Source organism: Stomoxys calcitrans, chromosome 4, assembly GCF_963082655.1.
Source record: "Stomoxys calcitrans chromosome 4, idStoCalc2.1, whole genome shotgun sequence".
NCBI classification, from domain to species: domain Eukaryota; kingdom Metazoa; phylum Arthropoda; class Insecta; order Diptera; family Muscidae; genus Stomoxys; species Stomoxys calcitrans.
In genome coordinates this window covers 122,456,682-122,476,625 of record NC_081555.1, presented here as the reverse complement: position 1 = coordinate 122,476,625, position 19,944 = coordinate 122,456,682, and the positions used below count along the sequence as shown (strand labels likewise).

General features: G+C 36.4%; 1 protein-coding gene across 12 annotated transcripts in view; it reads left to right on the top strand.

The window, feature by feature from the left end:
• LOC106095970 (voltage-dependent calcium channel type A subunit alpha-1) overlaps positions 1 to 19,944 on the top strand; it is a 296,916-nt gene that overhangs the window by 92,375 nt on the left and 184,597 nt on the right. For 9 of the 12 annotated variants that reach the window (XM_013263455.2, XM_059368089.1, XM_059368092.1 and 6 more), the window contains exons 3-6: positions 11,052 to 11,370; positions 11,700 to 11,839; positions 19,302 to 19,402; positions 19,757 to 19,912. In XM_013263455.2, coding sequence (XP_013118909.1) covers positions 11,152 to 11,370; positions 11,700 to 11,839; positions 19,302 to 19,402; positions 19,757 to 19,912 — 616 coding nt within the window. In that variant the 5' untranslated portion in view covers positions 11,052 to 11,151. Of the gene's footprint in view, positions 1 to 11,051; positions 11,371 to 11,699; positions 11,840 to 12,591; positions 12,693 to 19,301; positions 19,403 to 19,756; positions 19,913 to 19,944 lie in introns of all 12 variants that reach the window. The other 3 variants (XM_013263456.2, XM_059368090.1, XM_013263457.2) reach the window with 1 other exon arrangement.

Genomic DNA, 19,944 nt, shown 5'->3' with positions numbered 1-19,944 from the left:
AAAAATAAGTTTATTGATAATAACAAATATTAATTACCGATCTTAAATTCAAATTCTGTTGCACTCTTGGAGGCAAATGTCCTAAGTTTTCGAAATTATTTATGATAATTAAAGCATTTGCTACAATTTAAGATACAGTTTTGGCCATTTGCGTCTATATATTGGTAAAAACATGAATTTGATTTTGAAAGACATTTTGGAAATCTTTTTATATTGTAAAGTTGTAGTAAGTTAGAACAAAGATTGCACTCAATATTCATAGTTAATTTTGCTGATATTACAGAGGTGGTTCAGCTGTAACAGCAAAAATGTTTGCAATTCAAGAACTGCGAAATAGTCTATTGTGTGCTGAAAATGGCTGCCGCTCAACTTATAATGGGATTTATAGTAGAAGAGTAGAATAAAAAAATATATATAGAGTCTGGTAAGATAAAATCCAAATTTTCCAATGAAAATTAAATAAATATAATATAATAAAATAAAATAATATTTAAACAAGAGGTCAAGATCCCAGATCGGTATACATGGCAGCTATATCAGGTTATGAACCGATTTGAATCTTATTTGGCACAGTTGTTGAAAGTCATAATAAAATACGTCATGCAAAATTTCAGCCAAATTGCGCCCTCTAGAAGCTCAAGAAGTCAAGTCCCTAAATCGGTTTATATGCCAGCTATATCAGGTTATGGACCAAATTGAACCATACTTGGGACAGTTGTTAGATATCATAACAAAATACTTCGCGCAAAATTTCATTAAAATCGGATAAGAATTGAGCCCTTTAGTGGCTCAAGAAGTCAAGATTCAAGATCGGTTTATGTGGCACTTATACCAAGTTATTGACCGATTTTAATTTATTTAATTTAAAAATAAATTAATTGAATTAAATTTAAAAAAATTTATAAAAAAAACAAGTAAAAGAGTGCTAAATTCGGCCGGGCCGAATCTTATATACCCTCCACCATGGATCGCATTTGTCGAGTTCTTTTCCCGGCATCTCTTCTTAGACAAAACAGGGTATAAGAAAAGATTTGCTCTGCTATTAGAGCGATATCAAGATATGGTCCGGTTTGGACCACAATTAAATTATATGTTGGAGACCTGTGTAAAATATCAGCCAATTCGAATAAGAATTGCGCCCTTTGGGGGCACAGGAAGTAAAATAGAGAGATCGATTTATATGGGAGCTGTATCGGGCTATAGACCGATTCAGACCATAATAAACACGTATGTTGATGGTCATGAGAGAATTCGTCGTACAAAATTTCAGGCAAATCGGATAATAATTGCGACCTCTACAGGCTCAAGAAGTCAAGATCGCAGATCGGTTTATATGACAGCTATATCAGGTTATGAACCGATTTGAACCATACTTGGCGCAGTTGTTGGATATCATAACAAAACACGTCGTGCAAAATTTCATTCCAATCGGATAAGAATTGCGCACTCTAGAGGCTCAAGAAGTCAAGACCCAAGATCGGTTTATATGGCAGCTATATCAAAACATGGACCGGTATGGCCCATTTACAATACCAACCGACCTACACTAATAAGAAGTATTTGTGCAAAATTTCAAGCGGCTAGCTTTACGGCTTTACAGCTAGCTTTACAGACGAACGGACGGACAGGCGAACGGACAGACGGACGGACATGGATAGATCGACATAAAATGTCGCGACGATCAAGAATATATATACTTTATGGGGTCTCAGACGAATATTTCGAGTAGTTACAAACAGAATGACGAAATTAGTATACCCCCCATCCTATGGTGGAGGGTATAAAAATAAATAAATACTTTTGACAGCAGGTGAGGTTTTATGACAAAGTCATAACTATCCACTTTTCTTCGCCAAATGACCATAAAATGTTAAGAAAATTATTTATTTTTGTTATAAATGCATAGTGGCCTAGAAAATGAGATAAAATTTTTTTTTTAATTAAAAAAAGAAATTTTAAAAAATATTTTAAATTTAAAGTGCTTAGAGTCGACTTCGGAGTCTCGACTCCGCAGCCCTGTTAACACCGCTACCTTCGTTTTGGAGAGGAGGTTTCAGATGTGACAATATGTTCGGAAAATCTAATAGATGAGGTTCAAGATTGGAGGGCCTTCATTTTCCTCTATTCCCATTGCTACATTAGGTTTGGAACAGCACGACCAGTGCCCAATCCGATAAGCTTCCGTCATAAGTTAAAAACCAACTGGACAGAATTGGGAAGAGTACTCAGAAGAAAGCTTGGACAAGATAATTTGGATTGTCCAATACTTACTTTCGCCTCAGCAGTTTGGTGGAATGCGATGGAGAAAAAGTGCAACATAAAGATAATACAACAGGTTCAGAGAACGTGTGGCATAGGCGGAGCCATGAGGACCGGCATAGGCGGAGCTATGAGGACAGCGCCCACTAGTACACTGGAGAAGGCATAAAGATTAAGTGTGAGGCAGCCATTGCGGCTATGAGACTTAGGGCAATGGGAGAATAGATAGAGGATAAGAACTGGGTATACCATTGTGGTATAATTGAGGCAACGATAGGAAACCTGAATGGATTAGAAGTGATGACGTTTGAGGTCGAGTGCAAGACACGGTTGCCAAATGCACAGACTTGGATTAACAGAACTCTGGTATTGTCATCTGGGAGATCATGCTGTACAGATGGGTCGAAGCTAGGGGGCAGAGTAGGCCTATGGGTCTACACAAAGTACAGAGATCTATTTTGAACTGCCAGACCATTATACTCGTACGATCCTGTATGCAAAGATCCGGGCGATCATGGAATGCGTGAGGTGGTGTGGTGTTCACACGAGGACGTTGAGTGCGAACATCTTTGCGAATAGTAAACAACCAGAATGGTAAGGTCACGAAAAGTATTGGAGTGTAAAAAGGAGATTTCCTATGTCATTGTCCGGCTTTCGCGGCTAACATACACCGGTACTTAAGTGGAGACACAATGCCAGGCATGAACCAACATAGGGGTGTTCTATGGAAAATTTTTAAGAATTTTGTAAGTAGCACGGAATTCCTAACTAAGATTTTCTTTTTGAGGCTACTTTCTAGTATATAGAGCGCAGAACAAGCCGATTACTGGCTTTGGTGAATGGCCATAGTGGCATGGGGCGGAATAAAATCCACACCCTTTTTTCAACCTAACCTAACCTTTTGTCTTTTTTTTTGGGAGAAAATTTTCTTAAATATTGTCTCTAGATAATATTCTACATTCTGTACTAAGATTTTGTCTTGAGAGAAAATTTCACTGAATTTTTGTCTCAAGAGAAAGTTTCACAAAAATTTCGTCTTACTCTTATTTTTAGAAAAAATTCCACTGAAATGGTATCTTTGAACAAAACTTTATTGAAATTTGGTCTTCAGCAAGCATTTTATTAAAGTTTTGTTGTTAGGAAAACTTCAATGACGATTTTAGTTAAATTGTGTTACATTGGCGTTGAAGTTGTTCTAGTAGTAGATTTCTGTGAAATTTATTCTGCAGAGTTAATTTTACCGAATTTTACTGAAATTTAGTCTTGAGAGAAAATTCACTGAAATTTTGTCTTTACAGAAAAATTCACTAAAACTTTGTCTTAAGAGAAAATTTCACTGAAGTTTTGTCTTTAGAGGAAACTTCACTAAAATATTGTCTTTAGAGGAAATTTTAGTGAAAGTTTAACTGAAATGAAATTTCATTGAAATTTTGCCTTTAGAGAAAATTGCACAAAATTTGTTTCTTTTGAGAAAATTTCAATAAAATCTTTTCCATAGAGATAATTTCTTTAAAGAATATTTCAATGCAAATATATTTTTTGAAAATTTGTTGATGTTTTACTAAAATTACCATGACAGTCCATATGCTTTCAGCAATTGTATACATATACTACGTACATGTGAATATTTGTTTGCAGTAAAATTTTTGTATATACATGTATGTGTACAAAGTAAACAACAAAAGAGTTTGAAACACATCCTTTAGCTCTCAAAAGTGCAATTAACAATGATTTATTGTCAAATGATGTAATGGTATCCACCATTATGCTACCAATACAAAGAAATTTAAAGCATCCAAATGTTGGCGAAAAAACTACAAATGTGTAAAAAAAAGAGTGAAATTCTTCCATAAATCGCATTGCATGTACAACATTTCAGTGTCCTTTTTAGCTTTAAACAAATAACCACATAATGTGCAAAATTTATTTTTTTTTATCAATATTGTTATAATATTATTCTCACTTGCGTGTCATGCGGACCAAATGTAAAGGGTGATTTTTTTGAGGTTAGGATTTTCATGCATTAGTATTTGACAGATCACGTGGGATTTCAGACATGGTGTCAAAGAGAAAGATGCTCAGTATGCTTTGACATTTCATCATGAATAGACTTACTAACGAGCAACGCTTGCAAATCATTGAATTTTATTACCAAAATCAGTGTTCGGTTCGAAATGTGTTCATTCACCGTAACGTTGCGTCCAACAGCATCTTTGAAAAAATACGGTCCAATGATTCCACCAGCGTACAAACCACACCAAACAGTGCATTTTTCGGGATGCATGGGCAGTTCTTGAACGGCTTCTGGTTGCTCTTCACTCCAAATGCGGCAATTTTGCTTATTTACGTAGCCATTCAACCAGAAATGAGCCTCATCGCTGAACAAAATTTGTCAAAATTTGAACACATTTCGAACCGAACACTGATTTTGGTAATAAAATTCAATGATTTGCAAGCGTTGCTCGTTAGTAAGTCTATTCATGATGAAATGTCAAAGCATACTGAGCATCTTTCTCTTTGACACCATGTCTGAAATCCCACGTGATCTGTCAAATACTAATGCATGAAAATCCTAACCTCAAAAAAATCACCCTTTATATGTATGTCACATCATTTATCTAGGACTAGAATTTTTAAACATGCACACATGCAAACATATGTGTGATTATAATGTATTACAATGAAATTTCAATGAGTTCATATTTATGCATTCATTGATCTATCTTTCGCATCTATCTATGCATAGAAGTACTCGTATGTACTTATGTAGCATGGTATTATGATATATTGCCCTATTCTTAGGAATTTTATTAGCTCAGTGGCAGATTAGCGAACAAAGCATCGCAACAACTCGAAAGATATGCTGAATTTTATATTTCTCAAAAATCTAATCAATAAATTACAAACATGCATGCATAACACAAACTCATGCACTCAAGGATTCATGTGAAAGATGTGTGACATTTAAGTATGGTTATGTATATTATATATAGCAGTAGTATGTCTACACAAAGCCACAGACTGACATTATGTAGACCACTTGTACCAGCAAAAGGATCACAATAACTGTTTGGTTGCTTTGTTCATAAGAAATTTTATGTTTTCGACTAACCATAGATAATGTATTCGTTGATAACTTTTTATTTCGGTCGCGTCTAGGTGTACTCACTCCCCTATTTTGCATACTCCAAGGGGAGAGAGCTACGTATATAAGCATGTTAACATATGCAAATATTCTATGTTTGTCAACTACAACACATGGCACTCACCTCCTCTAGGAATAGGCTAGGCAGACAACATGTTATACTTTAATACTAAGGATGTGGGTTGACTGCATACACTTATGCTGGGCCGCTTGGGCATACTAAATTGCCATTAACTAGCCTAAATATACACCTTTGGGTCGATAAAGGGGCAATTTATTTGCAGAATGAACTTCTTATCACTTCTAACTGATTGCAAAGAATATGTAATGCACAATAAAATATATAGGTTATTTTAAGTTGACAGGGTGCGGGTATTAACCCGCCCCCTGTCACTATGGACATATCAAAGCCAGTAATCAGCTTCTTGTGCCGTCTAAATACTAAAGAGTACCCTCGAAAAAGACAATCTAAGCCAGGAATTCCGTGCTATTTACAAAGTTTCTAATTGTTTTCCATACGACGCCCCAAAGTTAGTTCATGTGTGGTGCCGGTGTCTGTTAGCCGCCAAAGCCGGACAAAGACATAGGAAATGCTCCAAAGTCTCATCATCCACAGAACATGCCCTACACATGCCATAACTGGCCGGGTCGATTTTTCATAAGTGACCTTGTAGTCCTATGTGTCCCGTTATGATACCGTAAACTATACTAGACTATTTCTTACTTCCTTTCAGTAATAGCCACGTCTTCTCACTTTGACATAAAGGTAATTTTCGCCAAGTAAACTTTTTTTCTGAAAAACGTGGGATTTTGTTTGCGATTAAGGTACATGATTTTTGCTATAATTCTTGCAAGAATATGTGACATATGAAGTTTTGTTACCCTGGTAATACCTTTCATTCTTGATATATAGAACATGCTAGTTTTTCTTTATTTCTTAATTTTTTTTTTTTAACGTCAAACTTTTAAAATGGATTGTGCATATTGAAAAGTATGCCAAGTTTAATTTAGTGTTGCGACACAATTCAAACTCGAATTTTTACAAATTTTAGGCAGATCTCAGTTGATAATTTAAACTATTTCAAAGTATATTTGGATTTATTTCGATGTTATGATACACAATTATATTAAACTCTTTCCATTTGCGCACAACTCCCTTATGTTTTGTGCCGTTTATTATTTTTTAGCGTAATTGTTGCCAAACAATGTATTTGCCTTATAAATTCTTCTACCTGGCAGCCATTTGTGTATTGCTTTAATGATTTTTGGTATTGGACATACTAGCATTTTTGCTCTGAATCTTTGAAAATTTTAACTTTACCATCCGCACTCGTGCAAGCTGCTCAATACACTGGACATCTCTTTTCTCAGTCAAAACAAAAAAAGGAAAAAATATTGTGTATGAGAATATGTCTTTTTGAGTGAAGAACATACAAGTGCAATTATTTGCTAGCCTATGGGTCTGCTTGGGATAAGGAAGATGCCTTCTAGTTCCTACCGTTGAACCATCCAGATCAATTTGCGAACGTTCACATCCGCTAAACCAGATAGGTTCTCAAATAAATGAAATGATGATCTGGGTCGACAGACGACTGGTCAGCAGGGGCTTTTGACGAAGACAACTATTTCGAATCTTATAGGCAACTCTGAAAGTATTCTATCTTCGCATGCATATAATTTTTATTTATTGAGACGCTTGGTGCGAATGTTCCTCAGACTCCCTCTGTTAGGTAGAGAAAGGGAGTCGGGGATTCGCTGCATTCGTACTAAACTCAACAGGTCTGATGGAGTTGTTTCCTACGGATTCAAGCAGTTGAAACTGAAGGTCCATAAAAGCGGTGGGTTTGGGCAATCGGGAGACGAGTCAGCAGTTTTTGCTGAACACTTGCCTGAGGAACTATCGACCACGATCTCTAAAGTCTGGTGGATTGCGGGAGACTTAAGATCCTCCTGCCACGATCGAGACCAAAGGGGAAGGCATTGAAAAGGAACCCAACAGGCTCTGTGTGGTTGGGTCATCCAGTGCGCCAGCGGGGATGGACGGAACTCAAAAAGTACTTAGACAGCAGCAGCTAGGGAAACATCTGTGGAGGAAAGGCATTCTTGCAAAGAGTAATCTAAATGTTTTTTTTTTCTTTCGTCGCTAAGTCCTGAAGATTCAGTAGTACCCAGCCTTGAAATAAATAAGTCTTATATCTGACTGGCTTCCCTAAATATGACACACTATTCAGAGATACCGCCTTCAAGCCTTAATTTGCTGGTTGAAGCCGGGAAAAACATCCTCATTGTAGAAAGTTATGCTAATGCACATGACCAGATATGGGGAAGTTTGGATGTCAACGAAAGGGGTAAGCTGCTAATCGAATATATTGTAAGTTGAAATCTAGCGATTTGTAATAAAGAGGATAAAGGATATATGTATCAGCCTTAGAGAAAATACTGCAGAAGAAGTCTCTCGGCTAAACAGAAGAATGGCGGATTGGATAAATAACGGCAGAAAAGGAAGTGGAAACGGAGGATATAGACATAATGGTCAAGCGGATCACGGAGTCACTTGGGTCAGCATGTGCTAGTACCAAGCCAAGGGGCAAACAGCGACCTAAGTAGGGGCTGCAGAAAACTCTTCAACAGGGCCAAAATCACATGAGCGCAACACGATTGGGAAATATATAATGCTGAGCTAAGAATATAGAAGGGCGAGCTGAGAAATGCTCAGAACAAATCCTGGGTGGAATACTGCAGCTCCGTGGAGGATATATCTGAGGCCTCTAGGCTTAGGAAGAAGTCCTCGTGACCTATTACGGTGGGGTATATTCAGATTCAGAGAACGTAAAGACAATGTCTAGGGAGGAAACGCTAGAACTACTCGTTGATACACATTTTCTCGAGAAATTCTCCAACGGACAAATTGGCGCCAGAAGAGGTTGTCACTGGTATGCATTCGTCGGAGGCTATTAGGGAAATTGTGTCTGAGCTGACTTCTGACTCCTTAAGTCGCCAGGCCCTGATGATTTGTCACCGGTTGAATTACAAGCTGATAGACTGGTTCCCTGGCTAAGGGAGATATACTCTGCTTGACATTGAATACTCTCACTTCTTGACATTGAAGGTGCTTTCAAGATTATTAATAACTCACGTACTAAGAGATGCATTACGGCAGGCATAGAATCTGTGGATCTAATATGATGGGTCAGTAGAGGAACAACTCAAGGAGGTGCACTATCTCTAATACTTTGGAACATAGTCATTAACAATTTATTATTGTCTCTGGAAGGGAAAGTTGTAAAAATGATCGCGTATGCTGTTGACGTGGTAACTGCGGTTAGGTGAAAGTTACCCAGCACTTAAGAGATATACTTCAGGAAGCTTCATAAGCAACAGCGAAGTGGGCTACTATAAATGGTCTAGGCGTAAATCCGTGCAAGACAGAAGTAGATCTTTTCAGCAGTAGATACAAGTTACCTACAGTAACACCTGACTCCTTGGGAGGACAGAATGTTTCATTTACAGTAAGCGCAAAATACCTGAGAGTTTTGCTAGACAGGAAATTGAATTTTAAAACATTTTAGAAAGGGCAAGAAAGGCAACTCTTGCCCCATACACCTGCTAGAGAGCCATTGGGAAAAGTTGGGCATTTAGACCGCGGAATGCATTGGGTATGTACTGCAGTTTTTAGACCTATAATGCTATATGGTGTTATGGTTTTAAGGACGGCGCTTCAAAAGTCCACCTACTGTTCAATAGTCAATCGCGTCCAAAGGATGGCTTGTTTGTTCATCACAGCCGCACTGAGGACGACAGCATCAGATTCACTGGGCAAATTGCTGCGAGCACTGCTGTAAGGCTAAGAGAGCTTTCTCCTTGTCAGCGTGGCGGCTACGCACACTGTTCTACAATGTTGATACAATTTTGCAGGCAGTGTGGATAACGCCCTACCTGAGCCGCTTTTTGATAAAAAAAAGTACTGATAGAACCGATTGGAACTAAGATATCCATGGTAATAGAAGTAACATAGACTTATATGCGGATGGTAACAATCTATACGACTAGGTTGGTTTGGGGTGTACTCTTAAGATCTAGAACTGGTCATCCGACCACTGCAGTGTGTATCAAGCAGAGATCCTTGCAATTATGGAAGTAGTGGAATGGCTAACATATAATGTCATTACGAAGATTGGCAAACATATCTTCTCAGACAGCTAGGCAGGAATTAAATACCTGAAGAACGTATTTCTGAACACAAAAACCGCGCTCGACTGTCGCAAATCTCTCAACGAGATGGCTGAACAGTTCAAAATTCACCAGTTCTGGGTGTCGGGCCACAGAGATGTCACAGGGAATTGTAAAGCGGACAAGCTTGCGAGGCCAGGAACTATCTCACACATTCCAAGCAAACTGGAATCTCTGGATATGCCTCTAGCGACGCGGAAGCTAAGTTTTCAGGACCAGGCCCGAAGGACAACGAATGACAGATGGGCACAAAGAGGGGACTGTGAGCATTCCAAAACTATTTGGCCTAATCTAGACTTGAAGAGGTCTTCCGCTTTGCCGTCATTGACTAGAACCGAAGTCTTAGTCATTGTGTCCATCATGACAGGTCACTGTCTAATCGGAAAACATGCCGACAGACTGAAGGTTGCCAGTAACGACTTTTTCAGAAGCTCTGAGGACATCGAAGAAGAACAGACTATAGAACACCTTCTGTGTGTGTGTCCCGCACAAGCAGTCAGAAGGAGTTTCACTTTAGGTTTTCTTTGCTGTCTGATTTAGCAGATATAAACATTTGCAAGTTGTTGAGCTTTTTAAGGTGATCTGGATGGTTCAGCGGTAGGAACTAGAAGGCATATTCCTTCTTCTTTTCCTGTGGTATGATTATGAACGAAAATGTCTTAGTGAGTCTGATGGCAGATTGCCACTTAAACCTAACCTAACCTAGCAAAGAAAAGTGAATTTAAGTTACTTCGACATAAAACGACTCCTGCTCTTCAAAGTAGTAGGCTTATCGCCATAATTTAACTTTTGTAATATATCAGCCATCAAAGGTAGCAAGACACTACAAAGGATTCCAAAAATCTCGCACCTAAGAAATTTAAGAAAATGTTTCGTTTGATTTTTATGAATATATGAAATTGACGACTTTCGACCAGCCAAATTTGTTTAATTAATTTTATTTGTCCACTTTCCAATCTTAATCTCATAAGGATATCGAACTCAAACTAGATTTTTTCTAAGAAAGCTCTATTCTTGGGAATTTTTCTACCCATTCGTCGTTAATGAAAATTGTGGAAATTTAGTCTGGACCGAACTTAACACATTTTTACTTGTTGTACTTCATATGCTGTCTTCTGTACTAATTATTTTGGTCTTCTGCACAACTTTTTTCCTATTCTTTATATAAAAAACTATAAAATGTATACATTAAATTGTTATTCATAATCTATTCAAATCATATAATTGAAACTATAGCCAAAAAATAGCTGATTTGTATCAAATTGCAAACTACATGGCTCTGCCAATAAGACACTTGACTTGTAATCGTACACTTCAGTTTAAAAAAGACAAAAGTAGTTTAATATAAGTATTTAGCGACTTAAATGCTTAAGAACTTACAAATATTAATTATCCTTTTATCTATTATCTGTTACAGGTTGGCAGCGGCTCAGGAAGCGGCGCTAGCAGGGCATCAACAGGGCTCCACAAGCGGGGGGCACTCGGGTCGAAGGGGAGCCCATCGCTTAGCTGATAGAATGGGTGGCCCAAAGAAAGAAGAGACACCACCTGGTGGTGGTCCCACATCATTATTTATCCTCACCGAGGATAATCCAATTAGAAAATACACACGTTTCATAATAGAATGGCCGCCCTTCGAGTACACTGTGTTATTGACAATCATTGCCAACTGCGTTGTGTTGGCATTAGAAGAACATTTGCCTGAGTGTGATAAAACAGTATTGGCCCAAAAGCTGGTAAGTTTGAAGTGCCAAAACCAAAACAAAACAAAAAGGAACACCAAGCCACCCACAAAACACTAGCCAACAACAACAAAACAACTACAATAGAAAAAAAAGGATAAATGACTTGCCAAACCGCCCCAGTAACGAAAGGCAGTCAGGCAATCGTAATGCCCGCCAAAGACCAGCTGTTGCAATAATTATTGTTTAATTGAATCCCTTTTTTTTGGTTTTTGGCGGATCCTAGAGCCAAAGGTTATTGTGGCTGATGGCAAGCATAAATCTTTGGAAGTGAATTGCAAGAAATTTATAGTTGCTTGTCTTCTTTCATTTCTTTTGAACAGGAAAAAACGGAGACCTATTTTTTATGCATTTTCTGTGTAGAAGCATCGCTCAAGATCCTTGCCTTAGGTCTAGTTTTGCATAAACACTCCTACCTCAGGAATATTTGGAACATCATGGATTTCTTTGTAGTAGTGACGGGGTAAGTTGGTCATTGCAATAACTCATCTGATATTTTCGATTATTTTTATTTACAAATGTTCTTTTATTTTGTCTTTGATTATTTTTTTGAATATTAACCATTATAAAAAAAATTCAAAATATCAATGATTATTTTCATTGTACTTTGTATATGAATGAAAAAAAAAACAAAAAAAAATATTAAATTCCTTATTATTTGTGTTTTATATTAAATTGAATTTTTTGTTTATCTATGATTTCGTTTTGTGAGTGTTTGTTGTGTGTTAATCCTACAACTCTCCGTCTCTGAGTGTGCGTTTTTTGAAAAACCGATACTTTTTCTTTTACTTCTTTTTTTCCTTTAAAGAAACATTTTTCTTACTTCACAATCCTTTATGTTGGTTTTCTTTCGAGCCGTTTCTAACGCTTTCTTTCTTCTCTCTTACTGTCTTTTATTTTTGTTTATATCAATCAATCATCGTTTTTCTTTTTTTTTATGTTTTCTCTTATGTTTTGATTGCCTTAAACTCTTCGCATTGTGCCATTTGTGTTATAACCTTGATTTTATGTTCCATTTTCTTTTATTTATATTTGCGCATTTGGTTTTTTATTTTCGTTTATTATTTTTTTTTTTCTTTCTTTTTTTATAATTTTTACAACTTTAACTCGTCGCGTGATTGATTTCGCAAACAATTTCAATGAACGAATGAATTGTACACCCACATATCCTTGATGGGGACCTCTACACTCTCTCACACCACATCCCCAAATTAGTGCCATGACAATCTTTGCCGAGGCGAACATAGATGTCGATCTGCGTATGTTAAGATCGTTTCGTGTTCTAAGACCGTTGAAACTTGTTTCAAGAATTCCAAGTAAGCCCCAAAAACCAACTACGACAATTAGTCTATACGTATAGGTCGTATCATAGTTTCAAAATGTCGAAATTTCTTATTTACCAACAATACTAGGCTAGATCTCATATCGATTAGAGTTTAAAAAATACAAAATCTATTAATAGATTAATTTCGAATTTACTACTAAATGTCTAGAGAACATAAACCGCTAGGGTATTTCTAGATAACTCTATTGCCTTCATCTTCTGTGTCCTCGTCAATATCTACAATGGGTAAAATTGTTATGCCTAACTCAAGTCGTGGTAAAAATTTAACATTACTTTCATTTTCTAGTTTCCAAATACCTTTCCAAAAACATTGTTCTAGATTATATACCAACTGTTTAGATGTCTTTTTTAAGGGTGCCTGTAACACCGATATTGTATGCTTTTATTTTATTATTATTTTTTTTAGTCACAAACTTGGTTAACGAATAGTTTGTAGTTCAAAACCAACAACAATTTAAAGTATTCCAAAATAAAAAAAAAAAGTTATAAAGAAGTCCTCTATAAAATTCTTATAAAAATTAAGCTCAAAGCTTAATTAAACACAAATTAAGTAAAAACGTCATAAAATAGCCAAAAGAATTGATATATTTATATAAATTTCCAGCTCAAGAATTCGATCAATAGCACAACTAATGGTCTACACCACTGAGTCTACGTGCTAGTTATAATACATAGAACCGATATCAAAATCAACCTATATCAAAAAATAGTCCGACTTTGAATACCTCATGATATATCGACCCACCATAGTGCATAGGACGGCATGCCCACCTTCGGCGAGAATAAAAACATTTTTCACCAGTGGTTATCCACTCACCAAATGATGGCAACATTTGTGAGTGTCTCAACAAGGAGCTGTCACTTTTCAGTGACACGCCGCATAGTGTTGCCAACTAGAAAAGTCTTGGAAATAACTCCAGAACTTTTGAACGAAACTTTACACAGTCAATGTTGAGGTGTTTCCAAAAAGTATGCAAAATTTGGGGACCCTAGTGGGTCCAGAGGCAGATCCAAGAGGTTTGAAAGTTGGCCACCTCGAGTATGTAAAATTTTGTATTGCTTGCCAAACAGTCATTTACGGACCGGTCGGCTTGATTCTCATAAAACTCTATAAAAACCATGAAGAAATAAGCCTTACAACGATTGATCATATCGAATGATCCTGAATAACTAGTTTGCATGTCGCCAGAGGCATACCCACAGATTCCAGTTCCCCTGGAATGTATAAGGTAGTTACTAGCCTCGCTAGCTCGACTGCCCTTCAATTCCCTGGTATATCTCTGTGGCCCGTCGCCCCGAACAGTTGAATTTTGAAGTGTTTAGCCATCTCTTTGAGAGATCTGCGAAAGCCTACAGCAATTTTTTAATTCAGAAATATGTTCCTCAGAGATTACATGGCTGCCTGGCTGTTGGAGAAGATACTTATGCCAGTCGTAGTTATGAGCTTACATCTTAGCCATTTCATCAATTCTCTTAGCACTCTAAAGTGGTCTCAATGTGACCAGTCCTAGTTCTTCAGAGTTCACACCAAAGCCCACCTGGAGTCTAGTTTGGAACCATCCGTATAGAAATCTATGCGACTTTATTACCAGGGAAATCGTAGTTCAAATCAGTTCATTCAGGAATAGTGATCCAGTACTTTGTATCAAAAAGCGTCTCAGGCAATGTCTAATTCACACTGCGTGCAACAACGGGCTCTGTATCAATTCAAACACAGTATCAGTAGCCTCCGTATGACGAAAGACAAATCTCCCTTAGCCTCACAGTAGTGGTCGCAGCAATTTGTCTACACCCAGAGAAAAGTTCATATCAGAAGTGCACATTTCAGTATCATACGGTATTGGTAGTAAAGCAAGACCATAAGGTTACAAAGCAATATAAAATCGTTTGGATGAAATATAAAATTATAAGTACCGTTTGCTACTAGCCTTATTACCGAACTGGTATTGCATTTAATACCAATCTATTATTGGGTTTACTACCAAACCTTTATTGAATGTTCCACCTTAAATGAATCAAAATAAAAAAACATTTAAGATAATTTTAATCTTATTTTATATCGATCATTCTATATCGATTAATTCCTAAAAGTGTTTTTCATATTAACACACCAACACAGCATCGTTTACAGCACAAGAGACTTTATAATGTTTCTGCTATCCGTGAATTAAGAAAAAAACGTCCTTAGAGATTGTACTATTACCATCTTAGCCGCACCGTTTTACGATCACATTTCGTATTAAAATATTTTTGTATGATGGCGTCAATATTTATCTACAATGCTAAACAACCCGTTTGTCGCTATAACAAGAACACAAATCTGACGCCTTCAATCCCTAATAACGTCCTTCGTCTGGTACTTAGCTGATACCAAATGATATTAAAAATATTTACCACTAACGAAAAAATTACAGAGACATTAGGTGTAGCATTAAGTTCAGTGAATCAGATCTGGCGTTGTCCTCAGAACGGCTGTGATGCACTAACAAGCCATCCTTTCGATCCGCCTGAGTATTGTACAGTAGCTGGACTTTCGAAGCGCCGTCCATCAGACCACAACACCATATAGCATTATAGGACTGACCACAGCAGTATACACCCAAGGCATGACACGCTGTTTCAGCACCCAACTTTTATCGATGGCTTTCCTGCTGGTATATAGGACAAAAGTTGCATTGCTTGCCCTTTCCAAAATGATTTATTTCAAGTCCAATTTCTTGTGCAGCAAAATACCCAGGTATTTTGCGCTTTCAGTAAATAGAGCATTCTCTCCTCTCAAGGAGACAGGTGTGACACTAGACAACTTTCGTAGCCCATTTTTCTGTCGCTTCGTGAAGTATATCTCTACGTGTTCTGGGAAACTTTCCCTTAACCGCAACGTCATTAGCATATGCGACCACTTTTACACCTTTTCCAGACTCAGAAATAAAAATGCTAATGGCAATATTCTAAATTAGAGGGAATAGTTCATATCCTTAAGGTGTCACTCTTCTTGTGGTAAGGTTTCCCCGCAATTGGAATGAAAGAAACCGTTGTGTCTCTTCATTCCAGAGATATGTACGACATGCTGATACAAACGGAGTATATCTCCCCAAGCCAAGGAGCTAGTCTACCGGACACCGTTTGTAATTGAGTTTTATTAGGCCCTTCAATATCCAAACCAAAAATGGTCCAGATCAGAACATACCGATCTGCCGATTTTGGGTCTTAGGTCTATAACAGGCGCATTTATTACCCGACTTCGCAGAAATTTGGATATAGCTGTCCTATTTTTAGATATAGCTGTCTTAGAGACCGATTTTCAGATTTAAGGTCTAAAGACCATAAAATGCGCATTTATTCTCCTATTTTGCTGAAACTTGAAACAGTGTGTTGCATTAGTGGTATCGACATCTGACCGGAATATGGTGTATATCGGACCATATTTACATATAGGTGCCATATAGATTGGTATGTCGATATAGGATATTAAACCTATAACAGGGGCATTTATTATCGGATTTCGCTGATCTGCCGATTTTAGATCTTTGGCCTATAACAGGTGCATTTATTACCCGACTTCCCTGAAATTCGGAATATGGTCCAGATCGGGCTATATTAGATATAGCTGCCATAGAGACCAATCTTCAGCTTTAGGGACTCAATACCTTAAAGCGCATGTATTCTCCGATTTTCCTGAAATTTGAAACAGTGAGCTAACTGCTATAAGGCTCCCGCCATCCAACCCAAATGTGGTCCATATCGACCAATGTTTATATAGTAGTGTTATAATAAATTTTCATAATAAATATATCCATGGTGGTGGGTATCACAAGTTCGGCACGGCCGAACTAAATGGGTTTTTACTTGTTTTTTTTTTTCAAATTGTTGTTGGTTTTCCATGAAATTTATATTTTAAATGGAGTAAAAGCTAAGAAATGGTACCTTAAAGTACTTACACATAGAAATTTCTAGATATCGAATTACTTACTATTATAAGGCCTGTTTCGATGTCCACAATGGTATGAACTTTGCTAATTCAACTTAGTCGTAAAATTGTTCAGGGTTTTAATCGCCAAGACTTGCTTTTGCGATTTGATAATAAGTGTACCAATTTTTAAATTGCAACATATGAAGCAATGCTGCATACGAGGGTTGCCTTTTATATTTCGGGATTGGAAAACCCATGTGTTGCAATCTACCAACTGACAGCTCTATCGTAAAGCTTCACATTTTTGATATTACGCATACTCAGAATGTTTTGACAAACGAGCACTATTTGTGTTGTTTACAATAACTCAAAAGATTCTTCTCGTCCAGAAATGGAACAAAATCGTGAACATATTCGTGGGATTATTTTTTACAACTTTCGACGTGGACTAGCCAAAAACAGTGCATCGATGAACTAAATTAAATTTTTGGCGATTTACAGATTTTGGTCTTTCTATTTTCAACAGCTACTTAATAATGCGCGTGCATCGAATTGTGTCCGTCAGAAAAACAAACCATGGTTTGACCAGACATTTTGAAAACATTAGACTCATCTATACTGCAGCTGTTTAATAGCCTGTTTGTTAACATCGAACGCAAGCGTTCGCTCGACCTGCAAACGAAATCATCTTAAACGAAGAATTTATCAACGGCAAAGCGAACAAAAACGTAAGCATTCCCATACAAAAACGGGATCATGTATATCGTAACAGTTATCAACAATGCGAAGGTTGTCTAAACAATTTACTGATATCTCTCTTTAGCGTTCTTCTGCAAATTTGGACACAAATTAGGACTTCTAAGAGCTCCAAAAATAGAAATTGTTTATTTGTGCCTCGAGGTTGTTGTTGTAGCCACATGTCTGCATATGGAAGTGGCGATCCTCGTAAAGCTCCATAAATGAGCAAGATCGTTCTGGTATGGCTGTGGGAACAAGATAGCCATAGGATTGGGGTATACTAATTTCGTCATTCTGTTTGTAACACCTCGAAATATTCGTCATAGACCCCATAATGTATATATATTCTTGATCGTCATGACATTTTAAGTCGATCTAGCCATATCTTTCGATCTGTCTGTCGAAAGTAAGCTAACTTTCGAAGGAGTAAAGCTAGCCACTTGAAATTTTGCACAAACACCTCTTTTTAGTGTAGGTCGGTTGAGATTGTAAATGGGCTATATCGGTCCATGTTTTGATATAGCTGCCATGTAAACCGATTTTGGATCTTGACTTCTGGAGCCACTAGAGGGCACAATTCTTATCCGATTTCGTTGAAATTTTGCATGAGGTGTTTAATTATGACTTCCATAACCGGATATAGCTGTCATATAAACCTATCTGGGGTCTTGACTTCTTGAGCGTCTAGAGGGCGTAATTTCTATCCGATTTGGATTTGATTTGAAATTTTGTACAACGGCTTCTCCTATGACCTTCAACATATGTGTTAAATATTGTCCGAATTGGTCCATAACCCTATACAATTCCCATATAAACCGATCTATCTATTTTATTGGCTGAAATTTTACTCAATGACTTCTACTATGGTCTCCAACAATCAAATCAATTATGGTCCGAATCGGACCATAACTTGATATAGTTCCAATATTATAGCAATTCTCTTCTTTTATGCTTTGTTTGCCTAACAAGAGATATCGGGAAAAGAACTCGACAAATGCGATCCATGGTGGAAGGTATATAAGATTCGGCCCGGCCGAACTTAGCATGCTTTTACTTGTTTATAAAGAAAATTCGACATACACAAACCGAAAAAGATTCGATTTCGAGAGATTTTTTGTTCGTTTGGATTATTGTTCGATATCTACAAACAGCCTAAAAGTGTTGCCAATGAAACGTAATTGTAATTGAATGAAATTCCTACGAGAACCAGAGTATTAATTTATACATCGCACGAATTAAAAACGATTTGTATTCACAAACTTCCATGAAAATCGGAACAGGCCTGAATATATATTTTTTTTTCAAACAAATTTTACTGAATATGAATAGACGATTAGAAACGATGTCAAACAAACCTAATTTTTAAATCTTAAAAATTTTTCATTAGTTTTATCATACAAATTTTTTATTAGTTTTTTTTTTTTTAATCAAACATTTTTATTTTATCAATTCTTAGTCAAATATTGCTAAACGCAATTTAGTCACATCTGCTTGGGTCTCTATATCGCGAAATGTGTGGAATTAATTTTAGAGAAATTTTCCTTTGATTTTTATGATTTTCCGTTTTCCTTTGTTTCGCTTTGAATGTAGCTTTGTATTATCAAAAAACAAAATAATAAAAGATTTATTTTCATTACCTCATTACCCTGAAAACGAAAAGTTTGTTTTCAACTTACAAAACTAAAATAAATTAAAAAATAAAAAATTTTAATTTGTAGTTCAATATTTTTTGTAGATGTTTTGCCAGAAAATATTAGCTAAAAATATTATAAATAATTAACTATATCAATATATGTCTATTTCTTTTGTAATTTCTCTTTTCATTTTAATAATGTATTTCTGCAAAAATACAAACAAATCGAAACTATTGCTAAAATATTTGTAAAACTGAAAATCTCGAAAAAATGAACAATCCAACTCATAAATGAGCAGATTCATGACACAATTCCCACAATTAGGGCCCGAAGTAGATCTAAGAACTCTTAGGGCCATACGTGTGCTAAGGCCCTTAAAATTAGTCTCTGGAATTCCTAGTGAGTAGTTAATTAGTACAAAAAACTATAGCTATATAATAATAGCATTATTTTATAATTTTGTATAGATTTTAGTATAATAAATGTTTGTAGATATTTTATGTTTTAGTGTTTACTTAATTGTTAAAAAAAACTTTTAGTTTTTTATTATGAAAAAAGATTAATACTTTAGAATTTATAAAAAAATTGAAAATAGATTATTATTTTTTTCTTTTTAACCATAAATGCCATATATAAATGTTGTGTTTTTCCTTTAATTACTTTTGTAATCATAAGATACTAATATATTTTTCTCTTTTCCCTTCCACTTTTCTTAATCGCCAACATCTTTGTCTCTTCCCCCCGCAAATACAGGTTTACAAGTAGTTTTAAAGTCCATAATAAAAGCAATGGCACCGTTGCTGCAAATCGGTCTCTTGGTGTTGTTTGCCATCGTTATATTTGCCATCATTGGACTCGAGTTCTATTCGGGTGCTTTACATAAGACTTGTTATAGTTTAGAAGATCCAAGTATTTATCGTCCAATAACAACAGTTACAGTT